General features: G+C 44.8%; 3 protein-coding genes across 3 annotated transcripts; all 3 read right to left on the minus strand.

Moving 5' to 3' along the window:
• Positions 1 to 981: 981 nt before the first annotated feature.
• Positions 982 to 10174, minus strand: dnajc21 (DnaJ heat shock protein family (Hsp40) member C21). Its single transcript, XM_083669432.1, has 12 exons — positions 9774 to 10174; positions 9080 to 9173; positions 7968 to 8091; positions 6947 to 7075; positions 5545 to 5849; positions 4141 to 4310; positions 3633 to 3726; positions 3271 to 3426; positions 3009 to 3057; positions 2418 to 2647; positions 2136 to 2223; positions 982 to 2006 (listed from the first exon to the last, which is right to left on the minus strand). The coding sequence occupies exons 1-12, from the start codon at positions 9868 to 9870 to the stop codon at positions 1851 to 1853; spliced, it is 1692 nt and encodes a 563-aa protein (XP_083525558.1). The 5' UTR covers positions 9871 to 10174; the 3' UTR covers positions 982 to 1850.
• A 418-nt stretch (positions 10175 to 10592) lies between these two features.
• bxdc2 (brix domain containing 2) lies at positions 10593 to 13428 on the minus strand. The gene is made up of 10 exons (XM_083669552.1): positions 13276 to 13428; positions 12975 to 13086; positions 12682 to 12725; positions 12526 to 12596; positions 12352 to 12401; positions 12160 to 12233; positions 11994 to 12044; positions 11771 to 11872; positions 11379 to 11507; positions 10593 to 11086 (listed from the first exon to the last, which is right to left on the minus strand). Exons 1-10 carry the CDS (start codon positions 13405 to 13407, stop codon positions 10844 to 10846), a joined length of 1008 nt encoding a protein of 335 aa, XP_083525678.1. The 5' UTR covers positions 13408 to 13428; the 3' UTR covers positions 10593 to 10843.
• Positions 13429 to 14012: 584 nt separating this feature from the next.
• On the minus strand, positions 14013 to 16015 carry rad1 (RAD1 homolog (S. pombe)). Its single transcript, XM_083670896.1, has 6 exons — positions 15920 to 16015; positions 15431 to 15636; positions 15217 to 15325; positions 14836 to 15094; positions 14616 to 14714; positions 14013 to 14363 (listed from the first exon to the last, which is right to left on the minus strand). Exons 2-6 carry the CDS (start codon positions 15623 to 15625, stop codon positions 14186 to 14188), a joined length of 840 nt encoding a protein of 279 aa, XP_083527022.1. The 5' UTR covers positions 15626 to 15636; positions 15920 to 16015; the 3' UTR covers positions 14013 to 14185.
• Between the last annotated feature and the right edge of the window lie 10384 nt (positions 16016 to 26399).

Genomic DNA, 26399 nt, shown 5'->3' on the forward strand with positions numbered 1-26399 from the left:
ACTCCGCTCTTCCACCTCGGCTGGCCGCCTCTACGTGGATGCAGCAGCCGCGCTACTCAGTCACGGCTTTTCACTGTCCTGGCGCCCCGCTGGTGGAACGAGCTTCCCACTGCTGTCATGACTGCAGAGTCACTACCAATCTTCCGCCGTAGATTGAAGACCCATCTCTTCAGGCTACATATTAACTGTCCCTCCTAAAGACCTCTTCATCCCCACTACCTCCCTGTAAAAAAATTATATAAAAAACCCCAAGTAATTCTTCCTTCTTCTAGCATTGTTACTGCTAATGGCCCCTGGTCTGAGCATAGATTACTTTTTCTTATGATGACTGATGGATAGATGATTCAGTTACTTAAACAAATGTATTTGTTGTCAGTCGCTTTGGATAAAGGCGTCTGCTAAATGCCATAAATGTAAAATAAATGTAAAATCTGAATGCATGATAAAGACAGACGAGTTTTCAGCGCGCACACACACACAACACTTCATTTGGCTTCACAGAAAAACCATCACATTCAAAGAACCCAAATTCTTATATTATATCAAATATGTCAATGTTCTGTATAATGAGGGCTGTAGCTCATCTACCTGTCTCTGTTCTCTCAACTGACCTGTGGTTTCCATGACTCCTTTACCTCAGTGTAGTGTTCACCTCAGTGTGGTGTTTACCTCAGTGTAGCTTTTACCTCAGTGTGGCGTTTACCTCAGTGTAGTGTTTACCTCAGTGTAGTGTTTACCTCAGTGTGGCGTTTACCTCAGTGTAGTGTTCACCTCAGTGTAGTGTTTACCTCAGTGTAGTGTTTACCTCAGTGTAGTGTTTACCTCAGTGTAGCGTAGTTACCAGCAGGAACGACTCAGTCTAGTAATGCCTTCAAAAATTAAATAGTGAAGTTTGCGGAGCTCTGCAAAACAACTCTGCAAAACAACTTGGGAGTGTTCCTCCAACACCGGGTGCATTTACATACAGACACAGACACTGGATAAGACCAAATCAAACCTGCTGAATGTTTATGCAATATCTTTGTTTACAAAGAGCCTTCACACACACACACACACACACACACACACACACACACACACACACACACACACACACACACACACACACACACACACACACACACACACACACACACACACACACACACACACACACACACACACACACACAGTATTCTAACGTGGAAGCATCTGCCAGCGGGTGACCAATGTTTAGGTTGTTGTTGTTTGTATAAATCTAGATGATGAGCAGCATCACAACACAGTTTCACGACAGACGAACAAAACCTCACATCACATGAAGGTGTAATGACTGACGACAACGGACGCATCACAATAATATCAGAATCTGTTTGTATGACGATTCTCAACATAACAAAAGGGTCTGATGGCACGAAATGGACATTCTTGACAAAATGCAGAATCCAGGAAGACGGAAGCAATGATATGACCAGAGTACAGTGGTAGTGCTTCTCCCTAATAGGATGGATGCTTGGAGGCCTGGGTAATGGCATCACTTGAAATAGTTTTGTGGTCTTCATGGGTAAACGAGGAGTAGACCGATGCTTGCCAGACAAAAATAACATCCTCTTCAAGTTCCTTGTCCAATACTCAGAATCTCACTGGGACACATAGGCCACTGATTGTTTTATAAACATGCAAAAACCTCAAACAGCAATCACACAGCAGTCTCTTTTTCAGACAGTCCAGTTTTTGAAAACCTTATCTCTCTGCTCACCCATGAGCAGCCATCCCTCCACTGAGGGAACACACTTCTCTCTGGAGACCCCTCTAGCATTGCCAGTGGTGTGGGGCCGGTTCAGTCTTTGTCCCCGCCTCAGTGGGACGGGCTATCTGTTCTTCCTCTTCTCTTTCTTGCCCTTGCCCCCCGCGCTGCCATTGGCTGAGAGGGCGGTGGCGTGGCCTGTGGTCTTCAGGTGGTCAAACAGCTTGTTCCTGGTGGAGAACTCGTAGTGGCAGGAGACGCAGCGCAGGAGACTGGGGTCCTTCAGGGCGTTACAGAGGGAGGAATGACTCGTCAAAACATGGCTTTACTAACAAGACATCACTGCAATCTGTCAAACACGGTTAAGCTACATTTTCCATTCAAGGACATTGAAATTGTGTTGACGTACCTCAGTGGCTTCATCTGCTCCTCCCTGGGGTTTGGGGTTCTTCTTCACGTCTTTTCCTCCGTGCTTCTTCCCCTTTGTCTTTGCGGTGCTGACGATATAAAAAGAAAGAACAAAAACATTGTGAATGCGAAACGCAGGAATAGGATGAATGGCGTTACTGGTGAGGGTCCACCGTGAACAAGACAAAACACGTGACGTTTCTATAAGCGATGTGCTACAGCCTGAAGATGACCTTTCTCAGGCGTCACAGATAGAGGGAGGGGCTTAGTCAAGTCGGGTCACCTCTTAGTCTCTGTGGGCGGGAGGTCCTCCGGCTGCTGACGCTGCTGATCTCCGGCCCGTGGTGAGTCATCGCTGGGCTTCTCTGAGGGAGGCTGGGGGTCGTCCTCACCGATGCCTGTCTGCGTTGGCGGAGGGGTCTCGGGGCCTTTAGGGGTCTCTGTGTGGGGGGGGGTGGGCTCCGGTGCAGCAGGGTCCCCCTCTTCCTCCTCCCCCACATCCTCTGGGGGGGTCTGAATGAGGGACAGAGAGAGAGGTATTGATAAAGATCAGCAATATGACACTATTAAAGACCAACACTTAAGATCATTTAGTATCTGGGGTAAAATACAAGGCCATATTAAAATGTATAATAATATAATATAATAATATATGCCTTTTAGCTGACACTTTTATCCAAAGCGACTTACATTGCAGTGAGTGCATACATTTCAGTATATATGGCCCCAGCGGGAATCGAACCCACAACCTAAGTGTTGTTAGCGCCGTGCTCTACCAACTGAGCCACAGGACTGACTTCTGTTGTTAAAACTCTATTTTCTTAATTTTCTTGTGTTGAACACAGACGTCCGACAACCAAAAGCAGGTACTTACATTTGCAGCTTTCTGCTGTCGCTTTTTCTTCTTCTGCTTTTTCGACAGCCTGAAGATAAGAATAACAATGTAGTTCATCATAACTGGTGACAGCTTGTTCCTCTTAGGTTCCCTCTCATAGTATATCATATCAGAAGACTCTGTAACTGAAAACTGTCTTCTGACGACAGTTACATTCAGGCAGGTTTAGAATGTTTATGGCTGGGAACATTCCAGAAATTGGGCGTATTTTGTATGACTGCATTCGTTTTAAGGTACGCACTTCTGTCTTGGCGCTTCCTCCTCCTCTTCCTCTTCTTCTTCTCTTCCCTCCTTACCCGCCGAGTTCAGACTCAGGGACTCGTCCTCGTCTTCAAGCTGTCGCCGTAGCAACGCCACCATCTCTCTGTGCTTTTTGGACTTCTCATGATTCTTCATGCTGTCAATGTGAACAGAGAAAAAGACAATTATTTTGGTGTGAAAAGAAAGAGAGAGAGAGAGAGACAGAGAGAGACACACACAGAGAGAGAGAGAGAGACAGAGAGAGACACACACAGAGAGAGAGAGAGAGAGAGAGCAAATGTACAGGAAACAGGACTGCACTGCATTAGTCACATGGCGGGAAAAAGCTGCCATACAACTTACGCTTTATCGGTTTTGAATGATTTGTCACATGCAGGGCAGTACAGGTCATCATAATAGTCCATGAGCTCATCAGCCCCATCTGGCTGGAGAGTGTCTGTGGAGGAACGGACGTCATCATCATCATCATCATCAACATTACTACTCATGTTTGTCCCAGAAATCAGATGGTGTCCATCTGCGTCGGCTTAAAAGGATAGATTACAAAATCACATATTTGGTTATTACTTTACTTAAAAAGGAGTCTATGGACAAGGACAGACTTTAATCCACTAGCATTTTTAACCAAAATCCAATGCAAGTCAATGGAACCCATGTTAACATGCTTCAAACGCCAGGCTCAAAACATCTCAAAGTCATTTTTTTTAGTGTTGATTGAAGTCTGTCCGTGTCCATAGACTCATTTCAGGGTAAGGAACCAAATATGAGATTTAGTAAAATGTCAAAACAGACAGTTGTCAAGACCGAGTGTCAAACAGACAAACGTGGCTCGTGTGTCCCCTGAACTGACCTCCTCCCCCCTGGTCCGCCTTGTCCTGCGCTCCCACGTCGTCGTCGTCCCCCTCGCTCTCGGACGACGCGTCCCCAAACTCTTCTCCGTACTGCGCCTCCATCTGCTGCAGCTCCTTCTCCAGCTCAGACATGGCCGCCCAGCTCTGCTCCTCGTAGTCCTCGGCCAGCCTGTGGAGGGAGGGACAGCGAGATCATGCCCCACGACCGTTTCACAGCCTCTAGCCTCATTGCCATTTAGTCTCTCACAGCCTACAAGATGTACTGTTCTGCTGCTCTTTTTTGTACATTTGTAAATACTTTGTTAATACTTTGCTATTTTGTAAATTTCTTGTCAATATTTGCTATTTGTTTTTTTTTATGTCCCATGCACCAACCTCACCAAGTCAATTTCCTGTATGTGCGAATATACTTAATAACTTAATAGAATAAATAAATAAATAAATAATAAAATAATTCTGATTCTGATTTGTTATCGATGGATCTGAGGAGATCAGTAGCCGCTTTCCCTCAGCGGTGGCAGTGTGCCACGGCTTAGTAGCCTGCCACCTAGTGTTCAATGTCCGGTACTTCAGGCCTAGTGCCTGGAGGTCATACTACGGGGCGTGGCTAGAAAGCCCAGGTATGTTCGTTCAGAAGCGCTGGGTCTCCAGTTTGTTGACATTCTGCCGTCCGTAATGTGGTGAACCACCGAGGAGACCATTAGCAACACGTTTCAAGTATCCCCCGGGAACTTTTTAGCACGTTGTGACAATTTTAGCTTTAAAAAGCGCCATTCGGGGCGCTCAGTGACGTAGCACACTAAGGTGCATACCATATCATCGCAAGGTCCCTGGTTCCGGCATTCCGGCCATCGACATATCTTGCAGAAATGCCCTAAAATATATTTAAAAAGCGCCATTCAAATCAATTCGATTGTGTAATTACAGTGAGCCATAACTTGTATTACACTCGCAAACTACCAAATTCGTTAGCCAACTAAAGCACATGGACGATGAGAAAATCCCACCTTTGCTCTCAAACCCTGGCCCTGTTTGGCCCAATGAGGACCAGAAGGGCCAGGAGGAAGCTAAGCATCATGGAAGCCCTGCAGTGACTGTGGAAAAGTAATTGGCCTTGACACACTGTGGTAGTGGTCGGCCCGCTGTGGAAATGTCAATACATCGAAACAGCATCATTCATTAATCTCTCTGTCTGTACTGGCCTGTCCATATAGGGATCCAGTTCAATACAGTTACACAACCAAACAGAATCAGATAGAGAGAGAAAGTAACCTAATCTAATTCTAAATGATCCAGTCACTCCCCCCCGTCTCCCCTGTCAGAGGGCGAGGGGGGGGGGGGCGGGTCATCATCAGAACCCCCCCCCACCCTCCCCTGATTGACAGGCCCGGCGCTCCACTCACTTGGCCTGGCTGAGCTTCTGCTTGCGCCTCAGCTCCTCCACCTTCTTGGCCTTCTCGGCGTTCTGCTCCTCCACCAGCTTCTTGTGGGCCTGCACCCTCTTGTCGCGCTTCCGCACGAAGGCCACCAGCTGGCGCACCAGCTCCCCGCGCTCCTTCCTGGCCTTCTCGCGCACCTTCTTGTTCTCCTTCTCCATGGCCCTCTTCTCCCAGCGGTTGGAGGCCTGCCGGGTGTCGTACTCCTCCTTCCAGGCAAAGTTCTTGCGGGTGGAGAAGCTCTGCCAGTAGCCATAGAAGAGATGCACCACCTAGTGGACGTGTGGAGATACACACCTTGATTATTGACTGCAAGTCCAATAATATACTTAAATTAATATAATAAATAATATATATATATTTTTTTAATTAAAATATATATATTAGATAGATAGACAGACAAACAGACAGATAGATAGATAGATAGACAGACAGACAGACAGACAGACAGATAGATATTTACATATCCTATTTACATTATCCTTCGTTTACTCCTGGTCCTGGAGAGCCGCAGTGCTGCAGGCTTTTGTTCCAGCTCAGCACTGACACCATTAATTCAACTAATCAATATTTTATAGATCAGTTGATTAGGTTAATTAGGTGTGATTGCACTGGGACAAATTTAGACCAACTGTGGTTCTCCGGGACCAGGATTGAGTACTGCTGATTTAATGAATAAGCTTGATTAAAACAAACAAACATCAGCATGGGGCTGAGGTAGAAACACCAGCATGGGGCTGAGGTAGAAACACCAGCATGGGGCTGAGGTAGAAACACCAGCATGGGGCTGAGGTAGAAACACCAGCATGGGGCTGAGGTAGAAACACCAGCATGGGGCTGAGGTAGAAACACCAGCATGGGCTGAGGTAGAAACACCAGCATGGGCTGAGGTAGAAACACCAGCATGGGGCTGAGGTAGAAACACCAGCATGGGGCTGAGGTAGAAACACCAGCATGGGGCTGAGGTAGAAACACCAGCATGGGCTGAGGTAGAAACACCAGCATGGGGCTGAGGTAGAAACACCAGCATGGGGCTGAGGTAGAAACACCAGCATGGGCTGAGGTAGAAACACCAGCATGGGGCTGAGGTAGAAACACCAGCATGGGGCTGAGGTAGAAACGCCAGCATGGGCTGAGGTAGAAACGCACGTACTATGTGTTGCCATTGCTTTCCATTTGTCCTTTCAGTGAATGTTACAGAACTAATCATTTCATAGGCCGAAAGGTGACACTAGTTATGTAAATACTGGCCATGACTCAGAGAACGGTCGAGGTAAACCCATGCCAACGGGTGAACCAGATCAAGGCTGGGGGCGTGCGTGTGAATTAATCGCTGAAAGCGCTGTGCTTATCGAGGTCAAACTTTTACCGTGTCATAGTCACTTTGAGAATCTCCAAACGGGGGGAACTCATCCTCCTCCTCGTCCTCCTCCTTGCTGCTCTCCATCTCCTCCTTCGTGATGGACTCAAACACCTTTCTGTACACCGCATAGAAACCCTGATGGAATGAGAGAGGGATGGACATGTAATACAGTTGTCTGGTAGAGTCATATGAACAGTTCACCCAAGAAAATACACTGGCAACATTGGAACTTTAAGAATATACTGATTCATTACTATACTGTGGTAAACTGCCTTCGCTAAAACCACAGGTTTTTAAATCTCTACCTCCAAACAGTAAAACACGTGCTAATCACCATGGCTGCAAACTGAGAGGATTGTTCCAACTCCAGAGAGATTACGACAACGTAAACTACTGCTGCCCTCTACTGGTAGGTAATATACTGACAGAGGAACCTCAGAATAAACAGCCTGAACAATATACTGTACGGCAGTGAGGTGAGAAACATCTCCTTCTCATAAGTTCAGTTACATTCCAATTATGACTATATGAGCACAATAGGACAGGTTAAGACACCCTCTCAGGAGAGGCAATAGATGTGGGTTCGATTCCTGCTGGGACCATATATACTGAAATGTATGCACTCACTGCAGTGTAAGTCGCTTTGGATAAAAGCGTCAGCTAAATGGAGTATATATATATATATATATATATATATATATATATATATATATATATATATATATATATATATATATATATATATATATATATATATATAGACACACACACACACACACACACACACACACACACACATATATATATATATATATATATATATAAAATTATGTATGTTATGTAGTAAACAAAAAAGTGTTAAACAAACCAGAATATGTTTTATATTTTAGATTCTTCAAAGTAGCCACCTTTTGCTTTGATGACAGCTTTGCACACTCTTGGCAAGGTGTGTCCAAACTTTGACTGGTTCTGTATATTACATGTGTATATATATTAGATACAGAGGGGAAACCTGCCCATCACTCACCTCCTCATCATCACCGTAGCCGGAGTAACAGGTGACTGTAAAGAACTGGACCAGGTCAACACTGTCGTCCGCATACTCTCCACTGACCCCGCCCTTCAGGAGCGCCTCCCTGTGGTTGTCATACCTGGGTGGGGGTGGGGGGAGGGGGGGGGGAGCACAGCGTCATTAATATATAATATAACATACGCCATTTAGCTGACGCTTTTATCCAAAGCGACTTACATTACAGTGAGTGCATACATTTCAGTATAGATGGTCCCAGCAGGAATCAAACCCACAACCTAAGCGTTGTTAGCGCCGTGCTCTACCAACTGAGCCACAGAGGACCACATTACGCCACAATGACTCTGCGTCCTCACACGCTGGGCGGCTGGTCTGGTTGCTGTCTTTCTCTAACGTGGGAGGTTGACCAGAGAGCACAATGACTCACATTTACAGGACTTCAGTGGCCATGGTGGAATGCAGATGGTACTACAGTATGTATGCACCAGTCAGTGGTGGCCAGCGCAGTGCTGTATGTGGTGGTATGCTGGGGGGGGGGGGGGGGGGGGCAGCATCAAGGATGGTGACACCAAGAGGCTGAACAAGCTTATAGCTGCTGCAATAAGACTGTCCAACTCCTCCTCCGGCTGGCTCGATCGGGGTGATCAGAGTCATACTGGGGGATGTTAAATCATGCTGGACTGTTCTTACTGTATAGAATGTTTCAGATATCTATATTATTTTTATATTGTATCTACTGTCACTTTATTTTGTTGTTTGTGATGTGAGCTGCTGTAACACCTTCATTTTCCCTCGGGGATCAATAAAGTACCAAAGTATCTATCTATCTATCTATCTATGCACAGCCAGACTGGGTCTTTAGCCTGGACATAAGGGTTAACACCCATGCTCAAGTCCCTGACAAGTTCCACTGGATTCATATTGACCACGGAGACTCAGAGCCCGATCCAAACATGATGTCAATTCAAAGTCCTTTCACCTGAATGGACAGTACCATGACAGTACCATGACAGTACCATGACAGTACCATGACAGTACCACTCACCTGGATGGCAGTATGTGTTTGTTAGTACTCACCTGGATGGCAGTATGTGTTTGTTAGTACTCACCAGGCTCTCTCCTGAGGGTCACTTAGGACTTCATATGCCGCCTGAACAAGCTTGAAGTGTTCTGCCGCCTCATCAGCATTGTCCAAGTTCTTATCTGGTAATGACAAAGTGTTTCACATTCTGGTAATGCAAACACGTTGACTACTATGTCACATTTTGGTCATATCAAACACCATCTCATTGTTGGTGTACAGAACATCACACAAACACCCAGAAAACAAGTTTAGGATTGCTTAAAATCCTTTCTACGACTGTACTTTCGGTGTGAATTGACAAGGGGTGGGAAAGCCTGTGTTATACATGTTCTGTTGACTCAGAAGCTAAGCCACTGTACTGTTGATGTAGTTATCTTACACTGACCAGGACCAAGAATGATCCGGATTCTTTTTCGCTATCCAGGATCAGATCTATCTGGCAGATGTTTTAGTACTGGAGGGGAAATCAGCCAGCGCGATCTGATCCTAGATAGTAAAAAAGAATCCGGATCATTCTGATCCAGATTAAAGGTTTTGATACACTGGGCCCAACAGTAAATCAGAATACTGGAGTTATGAAATTATCTAGCTACATGATTATGTGTCATGTCTGTTCACTGGCATTCCCTGTCTGTAATGTAAAGCATCGCAGATGATAAACTGACTGTCGCCTTCATGACACTGACAGAGAATGTTCTACAAGTCCCAGCATACAGTACCTGGATGCCACCTCAAGGCTAATTTGCGATAGACCTTCTTCAGGTCATCATCCGTCGCGTCCCTTTTGACACCCAGTATCTCATAGTGACACTTCATGTTGATGTCGAGGTGTTTGTGGTGTTTCTGTGTTCCGGCGGAGATCAGGTTCAGAGTTCCGCAGCGGTGGGATCACGTCGGTTGAAGACGGCTAACATTAGCTCGCTAGCTAACACTTTTCCTCCTGGCTCTCCCTTATTAAAACGAGCGAGCCGATGTACAGGGGTTTTCCTAAATGTTGCAAGTTACCATAATGAGTCCGAAAGTAACGTAACGTTGAATTTTGTCGGTGTAAAAGTCGTACGGTGTCCTTGTATGTTGGACCTCATCACCGCACGGTGGGACTCGCGTTGCAGCCGCTTACGTCAACTTTGCCGGTGTGCGCTTAAATATGACGTCAGTCACAAGCGACACAACTAAATCCTCTCACGTGTCTCCCTCCGCTCTTTTCTATCCACTAAATATTAAATCTGTCTGTTGGCCGAGCAACGCAAATTCTGTTGTATAATATCCAGGTCTGCTAAAATCAGCAGTTGTTTTAACGCATCCTTTTTACTACACTTCAGCTGCTTTTACCCTTCGTCTTGCTCTGATGTCCTGTAAAGTGCATTGTATTGCATCTGTGTACAACATGTGCTTTCTAAAGAACGTTTGATGAGGTCCTTTATAGCAGTAATAACCAAGCCTAATGATCATCACTAACTCACTCTCATCCACATTTTTCACTTCAGTCTTTGGCAATCTGTGCCCCCTGTCCCTAACCATAAACAATGAAACAAAAGTCAGTTTACTCTCAAAGTTTAATAATTTCTATTCAACAACAAGAAAAGAATAACAGGTGCATTAGGCAAGTCACATATTGTTTTTGTACAGCTGGAAATTTATCAAAAATGGAGCACATTAATGTATATTGACAGTCCTTGAAAGGCTGTAGGGTTTGATGGTCGACTCAATTCTGGGCGATCATCCCCCCAGGAGCAAACACATTGTACACAAACGCCTTCTGTCAGAGGGCACAGGAAACAGTAAGTCTCTAGCGTTTCTGCATCCTCTGTCGTTTGAAGGCCTTGTGCTTGTTCTTCTTCACCACTTTGGGAGCAGGGGCCTCCAGCTCTACGTTGACTGGCTTCTCCTCGGCCGGCGTCAGGAACACGTCCGCCGTGACGTCCCTGGTCACGTCTTCCTTCGTCTCGGTCCTCTTCATCTTCTGCAGATCTTTGACCATCTGTTTCTCCCTCATCTTGGCAGCTGTGGCAATCCGGATCTGCCGCCGTTGCTGAGGAGAGAGGAGAACCAGCAATGAACCAATCTAGAATCATCTGAACCTTCAATAGGACAATGTCTAGATGACCATGTCTAGATGACTATGTCTAGATGACAACTGGCAATTAGTGATCAGCTTCCTGTCTTATAGATAAACTTGTGTATGACCTGTCAATTCTCATCTACTTGTTGAGTACAAGAAAGGCTGCCAATTCAAACAAGGTAAAAACTCCCTCTGGAAATGAGCTGTTCATCAGTATTTTCCAGTTTCCAACAAATCTAGTAGCACTGACTGAGAATATTACCATGTTAGGAGACTCAAAGTATGGGTTCTCGAAGAGGGTGGGTCCGCCAAAGCTCCCCTGGAATATCTTGATGAGGTTCAGGACAAAGCGAGGCCCTATTTCTACCATTGAAGCATCTTCCTCAATGATCTGTGAGACACAAAACAAGTCAAATATGAATGTTGTGCAAATTACTTTTTTCCCCCCAGCATTATACATGTCTTTGACACTACCATTGACTACTATGTCACATTTTGGTAATATCAAACACCATCTCATTGTTGATGTAAAGAACATCACACAAACACCCAAAAATTGGGATATCCATACTTAGCAGGTTTTAAAAAGTAGGAGTGTTCAGGTGCAAATACTTTGGCTCTGATAGGTCAAAGACAGGAGGTGGTGAAACCCACCTGGTAGTTTCTGAACCATATCCTGTTGTCTGCTATGGTGAAAGTGAAGACGTGGTCCACGAAGGGCTGGCTCTTAGGATGGTAACGAGGAGTCGAGAACGTCTGGAAGAAAAGGAACAGGCGTCACTTTGGAACTGGTAAATCACAAGAGAGGCAAATCAGCAACAATCCATGATGAACATCATTAGCTGCAGGTTGTTTGTCCGTTTGATTGAAGACTAACCTGGATGAACAGCTCCTTCAGCAACGCATAATGGGGCTCCTTGTCAAATTGCTATTCGATTGAAAGAAAATGTAAACAAAGAACAAGTTAATGACAATAATAACTAACTGCATTTTACACATGTTGACTGAAACTATTTAGTCCAGCAGTGTTCAGCAGTACTCACAGGATCAAATGAGAGCAGTGGTCGGGATCCTTTCAGGCAGTTCCCAGTCATCTTGAGTTCGGCCAGAGTGTGGACTACAGGAAGAACACAGAGAGCTTTCTTAGTGTAGTCCTAAATCCAACCACAAGTCGCATTGCAAATAAATGCAAAGCATAGTGAAGAAAGACCAGTCACATTGCAGGTAATACTCACCATTCTGTACCAAAAACTTTGCAGAGGGTCCATGAGGGACATTTGAAATCCTAAAAAGAAAAAGGGCCAAACATGTGTAAGATATACAGCATTTGTTTCCTAAACATAAGAGCAGGAGTGTGTGTTCGATGATTTTCCAATTGCACAACAAAAGAAAACACTACAACTACTCACCACATGTAGAGATCCTGCTTCTTCTTTGCTTCAAAGAATATACATTTGCTGCAGTTCCTAATTTCACACACCTGAAAAGGGAAGAAGCTTTCAGTAATCCAGACCAAGTCAGGAAGATGACATGTTGTATCACACTAAATTCACAAGCAATCTCACCTCGTTTATGACAAAGAGTTTGTCCTTTCTGTCCATTTTGGTGTCTGCAAGAGTGACAAAACACAGTTTTAGGAGACATATTAGACATCAAGACAGCAGGCCAGTGTTGTGTGGTCCTCTGTGCCTCAGTTGGTCGAGCATGGCACTAACAACGCTTAGGTTGGGGGTTCGATTCCCACTGGGACCATATGTACTGAAATGTATGCACTCACTGCAATGTAAGTCGTTTTGGATAAAAGCGTCATCTAAAAGGCAGATATATATATTGTAGCTCGTAGCTCAGGGAAGCCTACCCTTCTTCGTGTGTGGCATCATAGTCCGGAGGTCCATCATTAAGTGTCGTGTTCTGAAGTTGATGCCTCTCGACGAGAACACCAGAACTCGTTCTTTGTTCTTCCACTTGCCCTGTTCGGGAAGGAGAGGCAGACGGGTCAAAGTCACCCTAAACAGCTGAAACTGACAGCATCAACAACACAGTCCTCCTGGCTCCCAGCTACCAGCTACCAGCTACCAGCTAGCCCAGCCGGGCTGCCCGCTGCTCAGGCTCCTGCTGCAGGGACCAGAGCCCCGTGTCGGACCAGGTCTGTCACTTACCATGGACACTGGTGCCGGGACGGTGATCTCATTATTCTGTTCTGTCTCGGTACCACCATTTTCGGCTAACTTGGCCTTCTTTGCCTTCCCGGCGGGTCCTCTCCCTCCACGCTTTCTCTTGGTCGGCGACATGTTTCAGGCTGGAGGGACGCAGGAAACACTCCACGCTGCTCAAACACACGTGGTCGTGGAACGCGAGGCTGGTGTGGGGAAACTAGCGCCACCTCGCGGAGCGGAGCGAGAGTGCAGACGGATAGATAGATAGATAGATAGATAGAGGATAGATAGATAGATAGATAGATAGATAGATAGATAGATAGATAGATAGATAGATAGATAGATAGATAGCTACGCCATTTAGCTGACGCTTTTATCCAAAGCGACTTACATTACAGTGAGTGCATCCATTTCAGTATATATGGTCCCAGCAGGAATCAAACCCACAACCTAAGCTTTGCTAGAGCCATGCTCTACCAACTGAACCACAGAGGACCAGGATATTATCTGGTTTCTGAGGGGCTACAAAAGAAAAGCAACATCACCATGTTACAACTTTAATACCAGTATTTGTATTATACATGGATATCATACTATACATTTAATGGATTAGAATATGCTACACAAATAGTACATTGTTTATTTCCATCTGTATAACCAAAATCAATGAGCATCAAACCAGCAATAGCTCATTAAAATCAAAGTACAAAACTAAGTTGGAAGAAACTGGCACAAGTATCTCTTCATTGTCGTCACTTTAATATGAACATGTACATAACATCTCAAATAACAGTAAAAAAATAATAATAATAATAATAAAGCCCTAAGAACAGGGCAGAATGAAAACTACATTGTCTCTTGAGCATAAAAATGTCAAAATGTTAGCCTTATGATCTTGCATGTGGCATCCTTGCTACTCTTCTCCCACTTCCTCATCCGGACAGCAGTAGTATTCCACAAAGCAGATCTGTCCGTCATCATTCCTGACCAGGTACTGCAGGGACAAGAAGCCTCTGCTGTCAGTCCTCACAGACACCTTACAGGACAGGGCCAAGGCTTTGGTGGAGGGCTTCAGCAGGGACATCTTGTACCTGTCAGAGGCAGAAGACATCGGCACATTTAGGATTCAATTAGCCATAACCTAAAATGAATACCTCAGTGGAATAAAAGGACATTAAAGAAAGAAACATGTCACATTAGTCAGGTATAATGGTTGACATACATATGTTTAAGCTCAGCTGTATGCAGAACGAAGTAAACAATTATATAAAATATAAGGGTTTGTTTCAATGAACCAACCAGAACTGAATGGTGTAAAAATACAGTATTGCGATTGAACTGACCTGTTTGTCTGAGTCTTTGTACACTGGAAAAGCTCCATCATGTCAGAGTCCTTGGGGTAATCATAGTGGGCATTCCCAGAATTACCGAAAGTAGACAACCTAAAAACGTGAACAGATCAAGAACAGAAATATAGTGGATATGATGAACTTGGTTCCCGACAAACAATACTGCTTAGAGGATAACCACAATTCGGAGAGGAAAAACCCCAGAATACTGTACCTAAAATAAGGTTGACTGGGAGACATAGTAATTTGCAGGACCTCACTGGTCATGTCCAGCTCAGAGAAAGCCTCTTTCAGACTCTCAGACTGCAGGATGACTTTGTTGGTAACGTTGGTGCTGCAGAACTCAAAGTCGATGGGCTCCTCTGGCTCCTGCGTGTTGATCTTGCACACAGTGACCACACCCCCCTCCTCCAGAAACAGGGTCAGAGGGTAGCCGTAGCCCCTGTAGCACATCCGCAAGGCAGTGGTCACTCCTTCAAACACAAAGACCCACACTATGTTACTCACATACATTATGTTACTCACATACATTAGCCTACATTGCTTTGGTCCCTTTGCAGAAAAGTGGAAGAATATCACGATCAGTCACCGTTACCTGGTACTGTACTTCCTCCGAAGATGGTGAGACAATCCAGAAGAACAGTCAGGTTCACTTGAAACCCCACCGTATCTTCCTTGATGGTGAACTCCTGGAATATTTCAGACTAGGAGAAGAAGAAGAAAAAAAAGTACAATACAAGACAATAAAACTCACATACTGACTCAGTCTTCTTTGATGGGTCAGCTTGCTATCGCACGACTGCACTAACCTGTATGAAGGCATTGGCTTGCAAACATTTGGAGTCCTCCACGGTGACCTTCAGGCCGTTTGGTGTGGCGTTGAAGATGGCATGGTCTTTGAAGGTTATGGCTTTCAGGATGTTGGAGAGGTTCCGTACATTGTCCAGGCTCGCTACCAGAACGTACTGGTCGTCTCCAGCTTGAGACTCTGTCGACAGGGGCATCGTCTTAGGTACTGAAATAACAAGGCATCGTGTAATAACTGATTAATATAGAGTCGGCCGACCAATAGACAAGGAATGTACATTTAAATACACCATAAGGACGTGATTAAGACTAAGGGAACAAGCACAGACAAAGCAGGAGAGACAGTTTAAATCAGGAATGTTTTCACAGCACAGATCATTGGACACAACTGAGCTAGCTTGGGACTAGTGTGTTTATTTTCCTGTCAACCTTTGCTGCAAAAGTACAAATCTGATCTGAGAGATTGAACTCCTAAGTCATATCACACTCACTCAAAAAGTAGGCGATTTAAACGACCAAGCTTGATAAGTCAAAGTTTGTTGACATTTTTTAAGAGACGCGCCATCAGACCAAAGCACTCCACTTCCGGGTATTTGTTTCTCTGGTGTTGTTGCCCTCAGTGTCCAAGTTATCAAAGAGCAGTACCGCCCCCTAGTGTTCAAAGCTACATCAACAATATGTTTCAGAAAAGATAAACCTCTTCAATATTGTGATTAATAGTGACAGGAAAACAAGTTTAATTTGGCATTGTACAGGACGATACAGCTGACTCAGTCAGGGTTATGATAAGGTTGCTTGGCTCGACCGTCGATAATATAAAGGGCTTGACACCTCACAATCATATTACACCCACATGTTAATGTTGCCACTAGATGGCCAAGTGTTGCCACTTTTTCCCCCACTCATGATGGACTCAATACTTCTGAGTACTGTATAAGTGATGTGAAACGGATAAACGGGTTTGGTATGGAAATGAATCATTGAAATACTCAAAGAGAAAACTATGGGTCTAATATGAAGTTGCTTATACTCTCACCAAAGTCCCTGTGCATAGCCCTGTAAAAGTATATTTGTGCCTCACTCACTATGACTGTTAGTCTCTGAGGGTACAGTATCATTGGAAGAGAAGGCATGCCATCACTGCTGCAGGCAATGCAGACATCAGTTGCTGGCCTTGTGTTCATATCTGGGATACCTCGGATTGCTGTGGTCTAAAGCTGAGTCCCAGCGGAACTATTCCCATTTAATAGGATATGAGCCTGTGGTTAAACAATAGAGAATAGCCATTTAATAAGGGCTTTTGCCCAGTTGTTGTTGTTTTTATTTACCAGGGATCTGGCCCTGAATCACATCATATGGTTCTATCTGGACTGTTTATTCTGTTACAAGTTACTTTTACAAAGTCCTTTAGTCAGGCATATGTTACTGTAGGATATCAATCGGCCCTAACCCTAACCCGGGTAAGGTAGAGGAAAGGGTTAAGTAGGATGTCTGATGGCCGCATCCACACAGATTCCCTCGTTTAATTAGGAGTAATAACCATACTTCCCGTGCCATGAATTATCTCTGTCTGCTCTGCTCCGCAGCATGGATACACCAACAAGTAGCTCTAAATATAGCCTCCTGACATATCTGGGAGCGTGGCTCAGGCATGGAGATCACATACTTACGTCGGTAATCCACACCTCATCTCATCTCATCTCATCTGCTCGCCTCTTACTCAGCCGCGGCCTCCTCGTTCACGTGTGAGGGAAGGAGAAAGGAAAAAGACATGCACATCTGTCTAATTGGCCACAAATCAGCAGTCTCCAAACGGCGCTGGGAGACTGCTTCCAGCAGACATTCCACGGTCACCTGTTTTCTCTTAACAACACATGTCCCAAAGTGAATGAAGATAATCACAGCTGCTTTTTATACTCAATTTGGGCACCACTTAAGGCCCTTTAAATGGAGGGCAGTTATTTACAGTAAAGACGACCAGGGGCTGTGGAGATTGGGTCTATCAGAGTCATCTCAATGATTGTGAGTAACTGAGGTGTGTTGAGTCTTATCTATATTACTTATACTTCGAGGCAACAATAACTATTTTATGTTCCCTTGTGTCATATTGGTGATTATGAGTGACTGAGGTGTGTGGAGTCTTATCTATATTACTTATATTATTATTAAGTCCACTATCACACAATTGCATACAGTGAATTCTCACTGTTCTAACTGGTCTGTAAACTATCTCTGAAAAATAATCGATGCGTATGTCCAAGATAATGAGATAATGTGACAATAAAGTAAAGACCAGTGTTAGTTTTTTTAGCAGAACATGTGATCGTGAAGGATAGACAGAGGATAGAGAAAATAATGATGGATAAACATGCAGGGAATATCATGCATTTAAACATGGTAACACTAGATGTGTTCAACAGTATTCTGTGTACAGCGTGTAGCCAAGAGCAGCCAGTCTTGTGGCTCAAAGATGGCTTTGTATTTAACCAGCACTTGAAGGAGTCTGTTTTAGAAGAAACCCCCACTCAACCCCCTTCTTTGCACAATAAAACAAGGGCTGGTTTGTCCGTCCTTACTATGTTTTTTTGATTCACTGCTCAATTTAGAAAATGTTGCATAACCTTTGCCCTTCACAGTGACCTTTTTAAACTCATCCATGCAAATATCTGTGAGGTGGCTGCTCAAGTATTTTCCATTGAGTTATGGTCAATTATGAGGACAGGGCTGTATATCTTAGTTTGAGTTCATTCCATCCCATTCTATGCAGTAGTCAAATAGATGTTAATCTCGTTCCCAGACACAGGTTAAATGTATTCCTGCAGACTATTCTTCTGCACAGCGGATCATTGACCTACATATTGCCCGATTTTGGTGACTTGATAGTAGATTGCAAAACGTTTAAATGTTTTGTTTGTTGTTTGTGTGTGTGTGTGTGTGTGTGTGTGTGTGTATGAAATAAACTGCGGCAACAAAATAGTCCGTTGAATTTCAAGAGCAATGTTGTAACATCTGCAGTAGGCTCCAGTAGCAAGCGGCATCAGTTGTCTCTCGGGACTCTCTCTCTCTCTCCAGCTCCCACCCCCTCCGTATCTGGATTGATATCACTCCCGAGAAGGATTTTTGAATTTGAGCAGCAGTACAGCCGCCATGCTGGGAGCGACAGACTTGTCACGCTCCTCCACCGACGCTCAACTCTTTTAACTACCCGGACAAAGAGGAGACTTCCCCCCCCTCAAGTGAGTTTTACCTGTGCTCCATGCAGTTTTTAGACAAATGCACCATTTCATTGATGAGACCGAGAAATTGTGTAAAGCCATTCTTGTAACTTTATCTGTTTGGTGTTGCTGAATGACAATCCGTCGCCGGGTCTCCGGGTTTGCGGTCATGCGTGCTCCGTTGAAGTTTGGTGGGAGACTTTGAGCTCGTCCTGCACTTGTTACATTGTGATAAAAATGTTGTTTCAAATGTAGCGAAGTTTGCACGGTTCAATGGTAGCTCTTTCTATCGTTCCATGGATTATTCACTAAATCTCTTGAAATGTCCTTTAGGCTATAAAATATTATTGTTTAGAATAGTCATCGAATCGCGCCTCGGTTTCATGACTCGCAAACCTTCCGTGAGAGTGATTCGGACTTTTAATATTTCACCCCGTGTTTAAATGCCAGTCTGGCACTCAAGGGTCATTGGGAGGTTGCTTTCCAAGCCGCATAAATCAAGGTCGCTCCTTCTTTTGAATAACAAAAGGGTCTTATTGAACTAGGGAAAAATAATATCCATGTAACCACAGTTTATCTACGGGCATCGAACGCGCCCTTGTCAAATGACTGAATAACTGCCTCAGACTAGACACCTGTGCCTTTGAATTGAACCACATAACTCATAAACACCTGTGTTCTCTTTGTAACCTTGTTCTGCTTCACGTCGTTTTAACTCTGAGGGACTTGAGAAGATCCATATGTGTTTGGTTTCTTTCAGCGTAACTCATTGGCAGTAGAAATGAGACATCAATATCCAGCTAGGGCTCAACAGTGCAAGGTCGTGTCATCTGCTCAGGGGGCCTACTGGGCATGGGGGATTAAGGGGATGTTGAGATTGAGAGCATTTTTATGGACGGTAGATGTATATCCCCTACAAGTAACAAAGTCAAAGCGGAGACCTTTCTTTATTGCTCTACAATGTAGAGATGTTGATAGAGGATTGCTTTGCAGAAATGACAGGCGTTGTGGTGTTTGACTTTTCAGTAGCTTAGACACTGCATGTTGCTGTGCAGGTTACGAATTCATATTTCAGCAGCTATTCTGTTGTACGTTCATTTTCATAGGTTCATTAGTGTGTGTGAACATTGAATTCTCGTTGAATGCATGGGCCATAGCCCACCGGCCATCCCCCCCTGAGGCCTCAATAAGTAATTATTCTGCCTCATCAAATTAGATTCCATTCCTGTGCTGGGTCATATGAAGCATGGCAGCAACCCGGACCTTGTCAATACAATAGTGGGCCTGCTCTTCTCCCTGGTTGCACACGTCAGAACCATGTCAGCCAGCCCCTCTGGGCCCATGTCAGACCAGAACAGGATATTACTGTGAACATTTACCAGCAGCAGATAATCACTAAACCGTGTCCGGCTGGCTGGGTTGTTCTCCTATTCTTTCATCTTGAAGAAAGCAAGAGCCTTCCTTGTACATGTCGTTCCCTGCACCGCTGAGGCAGTACAGTGAGGCAGCTCAGTGAGGCAGTACAGTGAGGTAGCTCAGTGAGGTAGCTCGTCAAAACCATTTAATTGTGCTGTCATTTAACTGTTGCTGTATCCTGTGCAAATGATGCAGATGTCGTTGATTTGATTTGGCATTGAATAACAGACTGACACAATGCAACAATATTGCTTTTTAATCAGGTTCACTAAACCGTTAACTGTCACCTACCATATTGAGAGCCTCGCAACGTGAACGGATAGTTCTGAATCTCACATGACACCGTACGTTATGGACAGAACCTGGGCAGCTATAGGGCCTTATCACCAGACCACAGAGCAGGAACAGATGGGCTGTGTTCCGGGCCAATTGCTTTCAGGCCTGATCAAAAGAGCACCAGGTACTCAAGTGAAAGGAAGGGGAGAATGGCTCTGACCGACTGTGACTCCCCCAGCATACAGTGCTGCCGTTCATCCACCTCAGCAGGAGAAATGGCTGACGTTGAAATGCACTATTGTAATTTATCTCTTGGCTACTTCAGAGCCACACGATGCAAATGGTCACGGTACTTAACTGATGGACCAGTAAACAGCAGAAACTGATTACATGAATTGGGTTTGTTTTTGTTTTGTTTTTAAGTATCTCCACCTAATTAGAACATTCAAATATGACTTTTTAACAACTTGTAGTGCTTTGATTGTATGGCCGTCGGTGTGTTGACTTGTACACAACCTGCAGATTGGCGTCAAGTACATTGGAAGCACAAGATTCACATGAGGCTAGATTGAGTTACGTAAAATGCCCTTGCTTGTTACAGCTAAACACGTAATGCTGTATTGATGGACTTTTCGTCAGTAATTGATTTACAGCTAGTGGGAAGAAAACAGAATTTCACTGGTTCACTGAAGAGAATCTTTGTTTTAACCAGAGCTCTGTGCAGAAATGGCGCTTGTTGTGGATGTCATGTGCTGCTCGGGGCCTCCTTCTGTACGTAACTCTTAGGCCAGACTATTTGTCAAATTCTAGTTTGACAAAGTTTGTAAATTTTGCTTATGTTTTGTTTTTTTATGTCCCATGCACCAACCTCGCCAAGTCAATTTCCTGTATGTGCAAATATACTTGGCCCAATAAAGATAATTCTGAATTCTGATTCTTTAGAGTGTGCAAATTGCAGCTGACAGAGAGCCTGTCAAAGGTTGCATGGATGAGATTAATGCTCAGAGGCTTCTTTCCCATGTCACTGCTACCATTGACACAAACACAGTTATTACATGACCTCAAAGCAGGCCGCGTTTGAGGATTAATCACACTTGTGTACCTTGTGCTGTGAGTCAGCCGGCATGAGATCTAATTGGATGAAACAGCCCTAGGCCTAACGGCGGCCTGATTGGGGAACCATATCAACTGCCAGTTGCTTTCCTGCTCTGATGGGCTGCCAACGGTCTGAGACATTTTGAACTGCCGTCTGCCCCCCTGTTGCCCAGAGCACTGTAAACGACACTCTGAACTCACCCATACACACCCTATTGTTTCTGCCCCGTGCTCATTAGCATTTAAATTACCTGGGTCCCCCCAGCAGCCGGTGATCTAAGCAACGTGAGGGGTAATGTTTTGGGGTACGCTGTGCTGCAGAGAGGATTGTGTTGGTAGCTACGCTTCGTCTGGGTTAGGGTTAGGCCCCCCCCTTCTGCCACACCCCAACATCCTCAGGCTTGAATTTCCTATTGGCACAGCACAAGAACAGCAGCATCTGGACGTAGAGCAGCGGCAGACAATGACAGATGTTGGGACCTTCAGGCAAGTGTGTTTGCCTCTGCGTTACATTCCAGAGATGTCCTTCAATATTTGTCTTATGATTTGGCAGAAATGATTTAAAATCATAACTGATGAGGAGCTGCATATTGAACATATTGAACGCTGAGCTTGGTTTCCTGGGCAGCTGCTCTCCTGACAACTTGCAGGTTTTGTCATGTTTTATCTTCTTGAAAAAAAACATGGAGCATTTTTGCACTTTAACAAAAAACATGATTTTCGAAGTCTCTGAGTGCCTGGCTCTCATTGACTTAAAATATATATATATATTTTTACCATTTACTCACTTAGGGAATGCCATATTGCTATGAAATTGACTCAGTAACCTCAAAGCAATAACCTTAATAATCCAGGATCCGGGGGAATCAAAACATTAGGGTGGATTAGAGTATGTGCTTTTTGGTCCAGAATGATTGTGTTGGAGGGGAAAGGGAGGGAGCATATTAATTCAAGCCTATAGATAGAGGAACAAACGGACCACTTTGACTGACATGAGGTCATATGAGGTAGCCTACATCAATGTTGATTGTGCAAAAAATTATCTATGATTTGCAAAACTTTGGTGATCTTCACAGAAACATTCACGCAAATTCTTTCGGCACAGCCAACGGTTTCCAAGAATATTTATGGTTGGCCTGGCAACTCGTGCCCTTCTGAAAAACTTGAACTCAGTTGATGAAAAGACCCCAAGATCCAACAGCTGAAGCCAAGATGGATGACGCGGGGAGGAGAGAACTGAAGCAGTGCTATTGACAGCTTAGTGGTTTGAAGAGGTTCCCAGAGATGCATGGTTGGAAGCAAGTGGGAGGGGAGGGGAGGGGGGGGGGGGACTTGCTGCATACAGTACATTCTGTCACTGGAATGTACATTGCTTTAATACGTGCCCTCACCCAGGTAGGGACAGAAAATGTGTTGAGGAGTAGATGTCAGGTTTTCCCCTTGTATCAGTTGCTTAACCTAGAGCGGTTGGAGCCCAGGGATCCTAAACAACCTTTCACCTGAGGATGGGAATGGTCTGCACTTGCAGCACCTTGGGGGTACAACGCCTTCTACCACTGAAAGAGGGCAGCTGGAATACTGATCCCTATTCACCGCCAAGGAGCGCAAAATGACCATTTTAAACAATAGACACTCTCTCATACAACCTCAACCCCTCCCCCCTCCTCTTCCTCCTCACCCTCCCCCTCCCCCACCTCCTCAGGAGTTGTGTGCGTTGATGCTTTCCAGAGGGGAGATTTCAGTGCTATCGCTCCCCTGCGTGCCCCGCTTGACCGCCGAGACAGAGAGAAGGCAGGTCTGCTCACCACTCGCTACCATTGTCTGAGTCTGCCAAAGAGGCAAGACAGCTCTGGCACCGTGCATTGGGTGAGTGGTGGTGTGATGCAACCATTTTTTTTTACCCCTCATACTCCTCCTCCTTTACTGCATTTTTTGACAGACTGGATTTAATAATTTATTGTTGCTTGAGAGACGGGGAGAGAGAGAGCGAGCTGGAGAGGGATCTGGGGGAAACAGGGGAAAGTGGAGGTGACTACCTCTGTTAGATGCTTTTGTGGTTTTTTTTTTTTGGGTCATGATCACCGGTGTAAATGGTCTTGACACCTTGGTAGGGGTTTTAGAAGAGGGGAGCCCGTGTCACCTACGAGTCTCTGCTTGGAGGAGCATCTGAGGGTCCTGCAGAGCTTGGTAAGAGTCTCTTTATTATCAGGGCTTGCATGAGCAGCAGAATGGGACCAGAAACTCTTCCCTTTTTATGTAGGAGAAGACAGTTTATTCTGTTGGAGGTGGACGAGTTCCCTTGCATTCAAGAAAGCTCATGTTTATGCTATTTTCACACGTTTGATGTCTGGATGTTAAATTATTTAGTGTTTTGGTAGAAAGCCAAATTTCATGGTGCCTGTGAAACTGTGCCATCTTTGGTGAGACACTTCACAGTTTGCTTTACTGTGGCTTTTCTGAGAATCGTATACTTTGTCTATGTTTGTTTACACAGGCACAGCATCTTCCTAAAGCCTCCTTAAATATGCCCCCTTGATAATTGATCTTTAAGGGGTTGAATTTCTTGAAATGAATTACTCAAGTCATTTCCTCAGCTATAAATGAAATAATTGGCTGAAGTGACCACTCTTCCCTTCTGAGGTTTTACAGCAGGAGATGGAAAAAGTTGCACCCTGGTACTTGCTGGCCGCATAAATCTACCCTGAAGCCTTCAGTGCAGTGATCTCCCTCCCAGGCAGGATGCTTGTATTTGTGGTCTCTCCCTGCCGAGACGCTTGTTTCCCCTTCATTACTGGGCGATGGGACACTCTCTTCGTTTGCTCGTGAGCTCAGCGGCTCTTTCAGGGAGCCTGCTACTCCACTGCAGCCCAGTGTTGCCTTCTCCAGATCAAAGCCGGCTAACATGTCTCTTCAAGTGCTTATCGCTGCACTTCAAAGGCTCCGTGCTCGTGCCTTGGAGCCCTCTGTTCCCCAGCGCTAGCAGCAGCATGGATAGCCATGGAGCCTTTTGTCATTCATGTGGCATCTTTTAAACACCACTTGGGTGTATGGCCGTGTGATTTGACACCACCTCATTATTTTCCGTTTAATCCAGTGTGCACTTAGTGTCAAAGCAAGGATGACAGTTTCCCAAGGAGTTTTTGCAGGCTATCTGTGTGTTTAATCAGAGGGGGAGGGGGAGGAGGAGGAGGAGGAGGAGGAGGGGGGGGGGGTTAGGTTAGGTTAGGTTTCCTATTGTTTAAAGAAGGAGGGAGAATATCTTGTAGGTATTCGTACAGCCAAAGCCCAGATGCTTGGCAGTTGTTTTGTCTCCTGGATGTGCTTTAAAGGAATTCAATCTCCACAAGGCAAGCTGCTTGCCATTTTTCCACAGTATCTGCAGCACCTAGCACTTCCAACAATTGGGTCAATGACTACATTGTGGAAACCCTCGGAATCTTTGCATATTCCAACCATTCCATTACGGCTCTAGGAAATTGACGTGCTGTGCTGTGCTGTTGGAAAGAGTGGTTGGTCGTGTACATTTCTACCGCCCCATGCATTCTAGGGGAGCCTAATACACCACAGAGACCCCTTTTTTTTTTTTTTAAAACAACAAACTTTTGGCTGAGATCAGTGCTTCCTCATTCTTCACAGAGGTGGATGAACAATTGCATTATGGATAGACCTCGGCGGAGTGTGTGTGTGTGACGCTGTTATTGTGCACAAAGAGGGCTCCTGTTTAGACGGTGGCGAGGAGCAGGCTGACATCCTGAAGTGTAATGAGCTGGAGGCAGACAGGAACACTAGACGACAGGCAGGCAGGAGGGTTTCCCCCAGAGTACCACCCCACCACTGGCTCCAAGGCAAGTGGCTGTCTGGGAGCCCCGGCCTCTCCACACGTCTCCTCCTCCAGAGTGTTATGGTATCAGCAGTCACAAACCCATTTAGGCTTTTTAACAAATTGTTTTTGGATTTGGTGGTGAAATATATCTTGACCTACATGTTGTGGGTGACGGCTGAAGTAATGTCAGGGCAAGTCTAATTGTCGTAAAGGTCTAGAATGTTCCGCTGCACTACCGCCCCATTTGTGGAAAAATTGAACCGGGGGAGGGGGAGAATACGTTTGACTGATTATCTGTATATTCCTCTGGATCTCCAGAGCTGGCATTGGCTGTGTTATTCCTCTGGATCTCCAGAGCTGGCATTGGCTGTGTTATTCCTCTGGATCTCCAGAGCTGGCATTGGCTGTGTTATTCCTCTGTGTTGACATTCAGCAGGCTTTAGCATATGAAGATAATGACGTGTTGCTATTTTTAATCTTTTATGGAAAGATAAGCTGATAGCTTATGGATGATTTTGCTGATGCATTATTGGAGAGTGGAACATGGGATCCATAGCTGGGCAAAAGTCTTTTTAGTTAAGCAAATTGAGTATTCGAAATCAATATGTCCCCACCCGCAGCTTATGAAATTCCACTGTCCATATTTCTTTATTGTAGCAGTATAGGATATTGAGTATCTTGTAGAAGAAGACGATGTGTTCTCATATCGTGTTCTGATTGGAAGTTATTGTTTTTAGGGCAATCTGGGATTCTACAGCCTCCGTGTACATAGACATACATCACACTGTCCTTGTACTCATTGCTGTATTTGTCTTTGTTTTATTACACTATTCATGCATAAACAACAAAGAATCTAGGTCGGGACATATTTAAACCTTTGTGTTTGCAATGTAGGCTACCACAGGCCTTATTTAATTGAGCAAGTAAGCACAACAAGGCTGCTTTGATCAGTTTATGAAATTTGCCATGGTGATTTGATTTAGTAGAATCAATTTTTTTTTTTTTTTTGGTAAATCTGGTCTCTAAATATTATCCTAGTCTTCCCACTGGCTGGCTGCTCATTGGTGGATTTCCCCGGTGCACACAATTTATGCTCGGCAGCTCCTGTGGTAGCCATGGAAACGGTATCCCCCACAAAGTTGGTGA

This window comes from Argentina silus (assembly GCF_951799395.1).
Source record: "Argentina silus genome assembly, chromosome: 5".
In the NCBI taxonomy this organism is placed as follows: Eukaryota; Metazoa; Chordata; class Actinopteri; order Argentiniformes; family Argentinidae; genus Argentina; species Argentina silus.

Excerpts from the sequence above, each read along its gene's own strand:
- rad1 (XM_083670896.1), bottom strand. The coding sequence starts at position 15,625 with ATGCCCCTGTCGACAGAGTCTCAAGCTGGAGACGACCAGTACGTTCTG. Across the intron at positions 14,715-14,835 it reads CCCAGTCAACCTTATTTTAG|GTTGTCTACTTTCGGTAATT; the intron begins GTACAGTATTCT and ends TCACGTTTTTAG. Across the intron at positions 14,364-14,615 it reads ACAAAGACTCAGACAAACAG|GTACAAGATGTCCCTGCTGA; the intron begins GTCAGTTCAATC and ends TGCCTCTGACAG.
- bxdc2 (XM_083669552.1), bottom strand. The coding sequence starts at position 13,407 with ATGTCGCCGACCAAGAGAAAGCGTGGAGGGAGAGGACCCGCCGGGAAG. Across the intron at positions 12,402-12,525 it reads AAGCAGGATCTCTACATGTG|GATTTCAAATGTCCCTCATG; the intron begins GTGAGTAGTTGT and ends TTTTCTTTTTAG. Across the intron at positions 11,087-11,378 it reads ACTTTGAGTCTCCTAACATG|CAACGGCGGCAGATCCGGAT; the intron begins GTAATATTCTCA and ends CTCTCTCCTCAG.
- dnajc21 (XM_083669432.1), bottom strand. The coding sequence starts at position 9,870 with ATGAAGTGTCACTATGAGATACTGGGTGTCAAAAGGGACGCGACGGAT. Across the intron at positions 7,076-7,967 it reads GCTACGGTGATGATGAGGAG|GGTTTCTATGCGGTGTACAG; the intron begins GTGAGTGATGGG and ends TCATTCCATCAG. Across the intron at positions 2,648-3,008 it reads GACAGCAGAAAGCTGCAAAT|ACCCCCCCAGAGGATGTGGG; the intron begins GTAAGTACCTGC and ends TCCCTCATTCAG.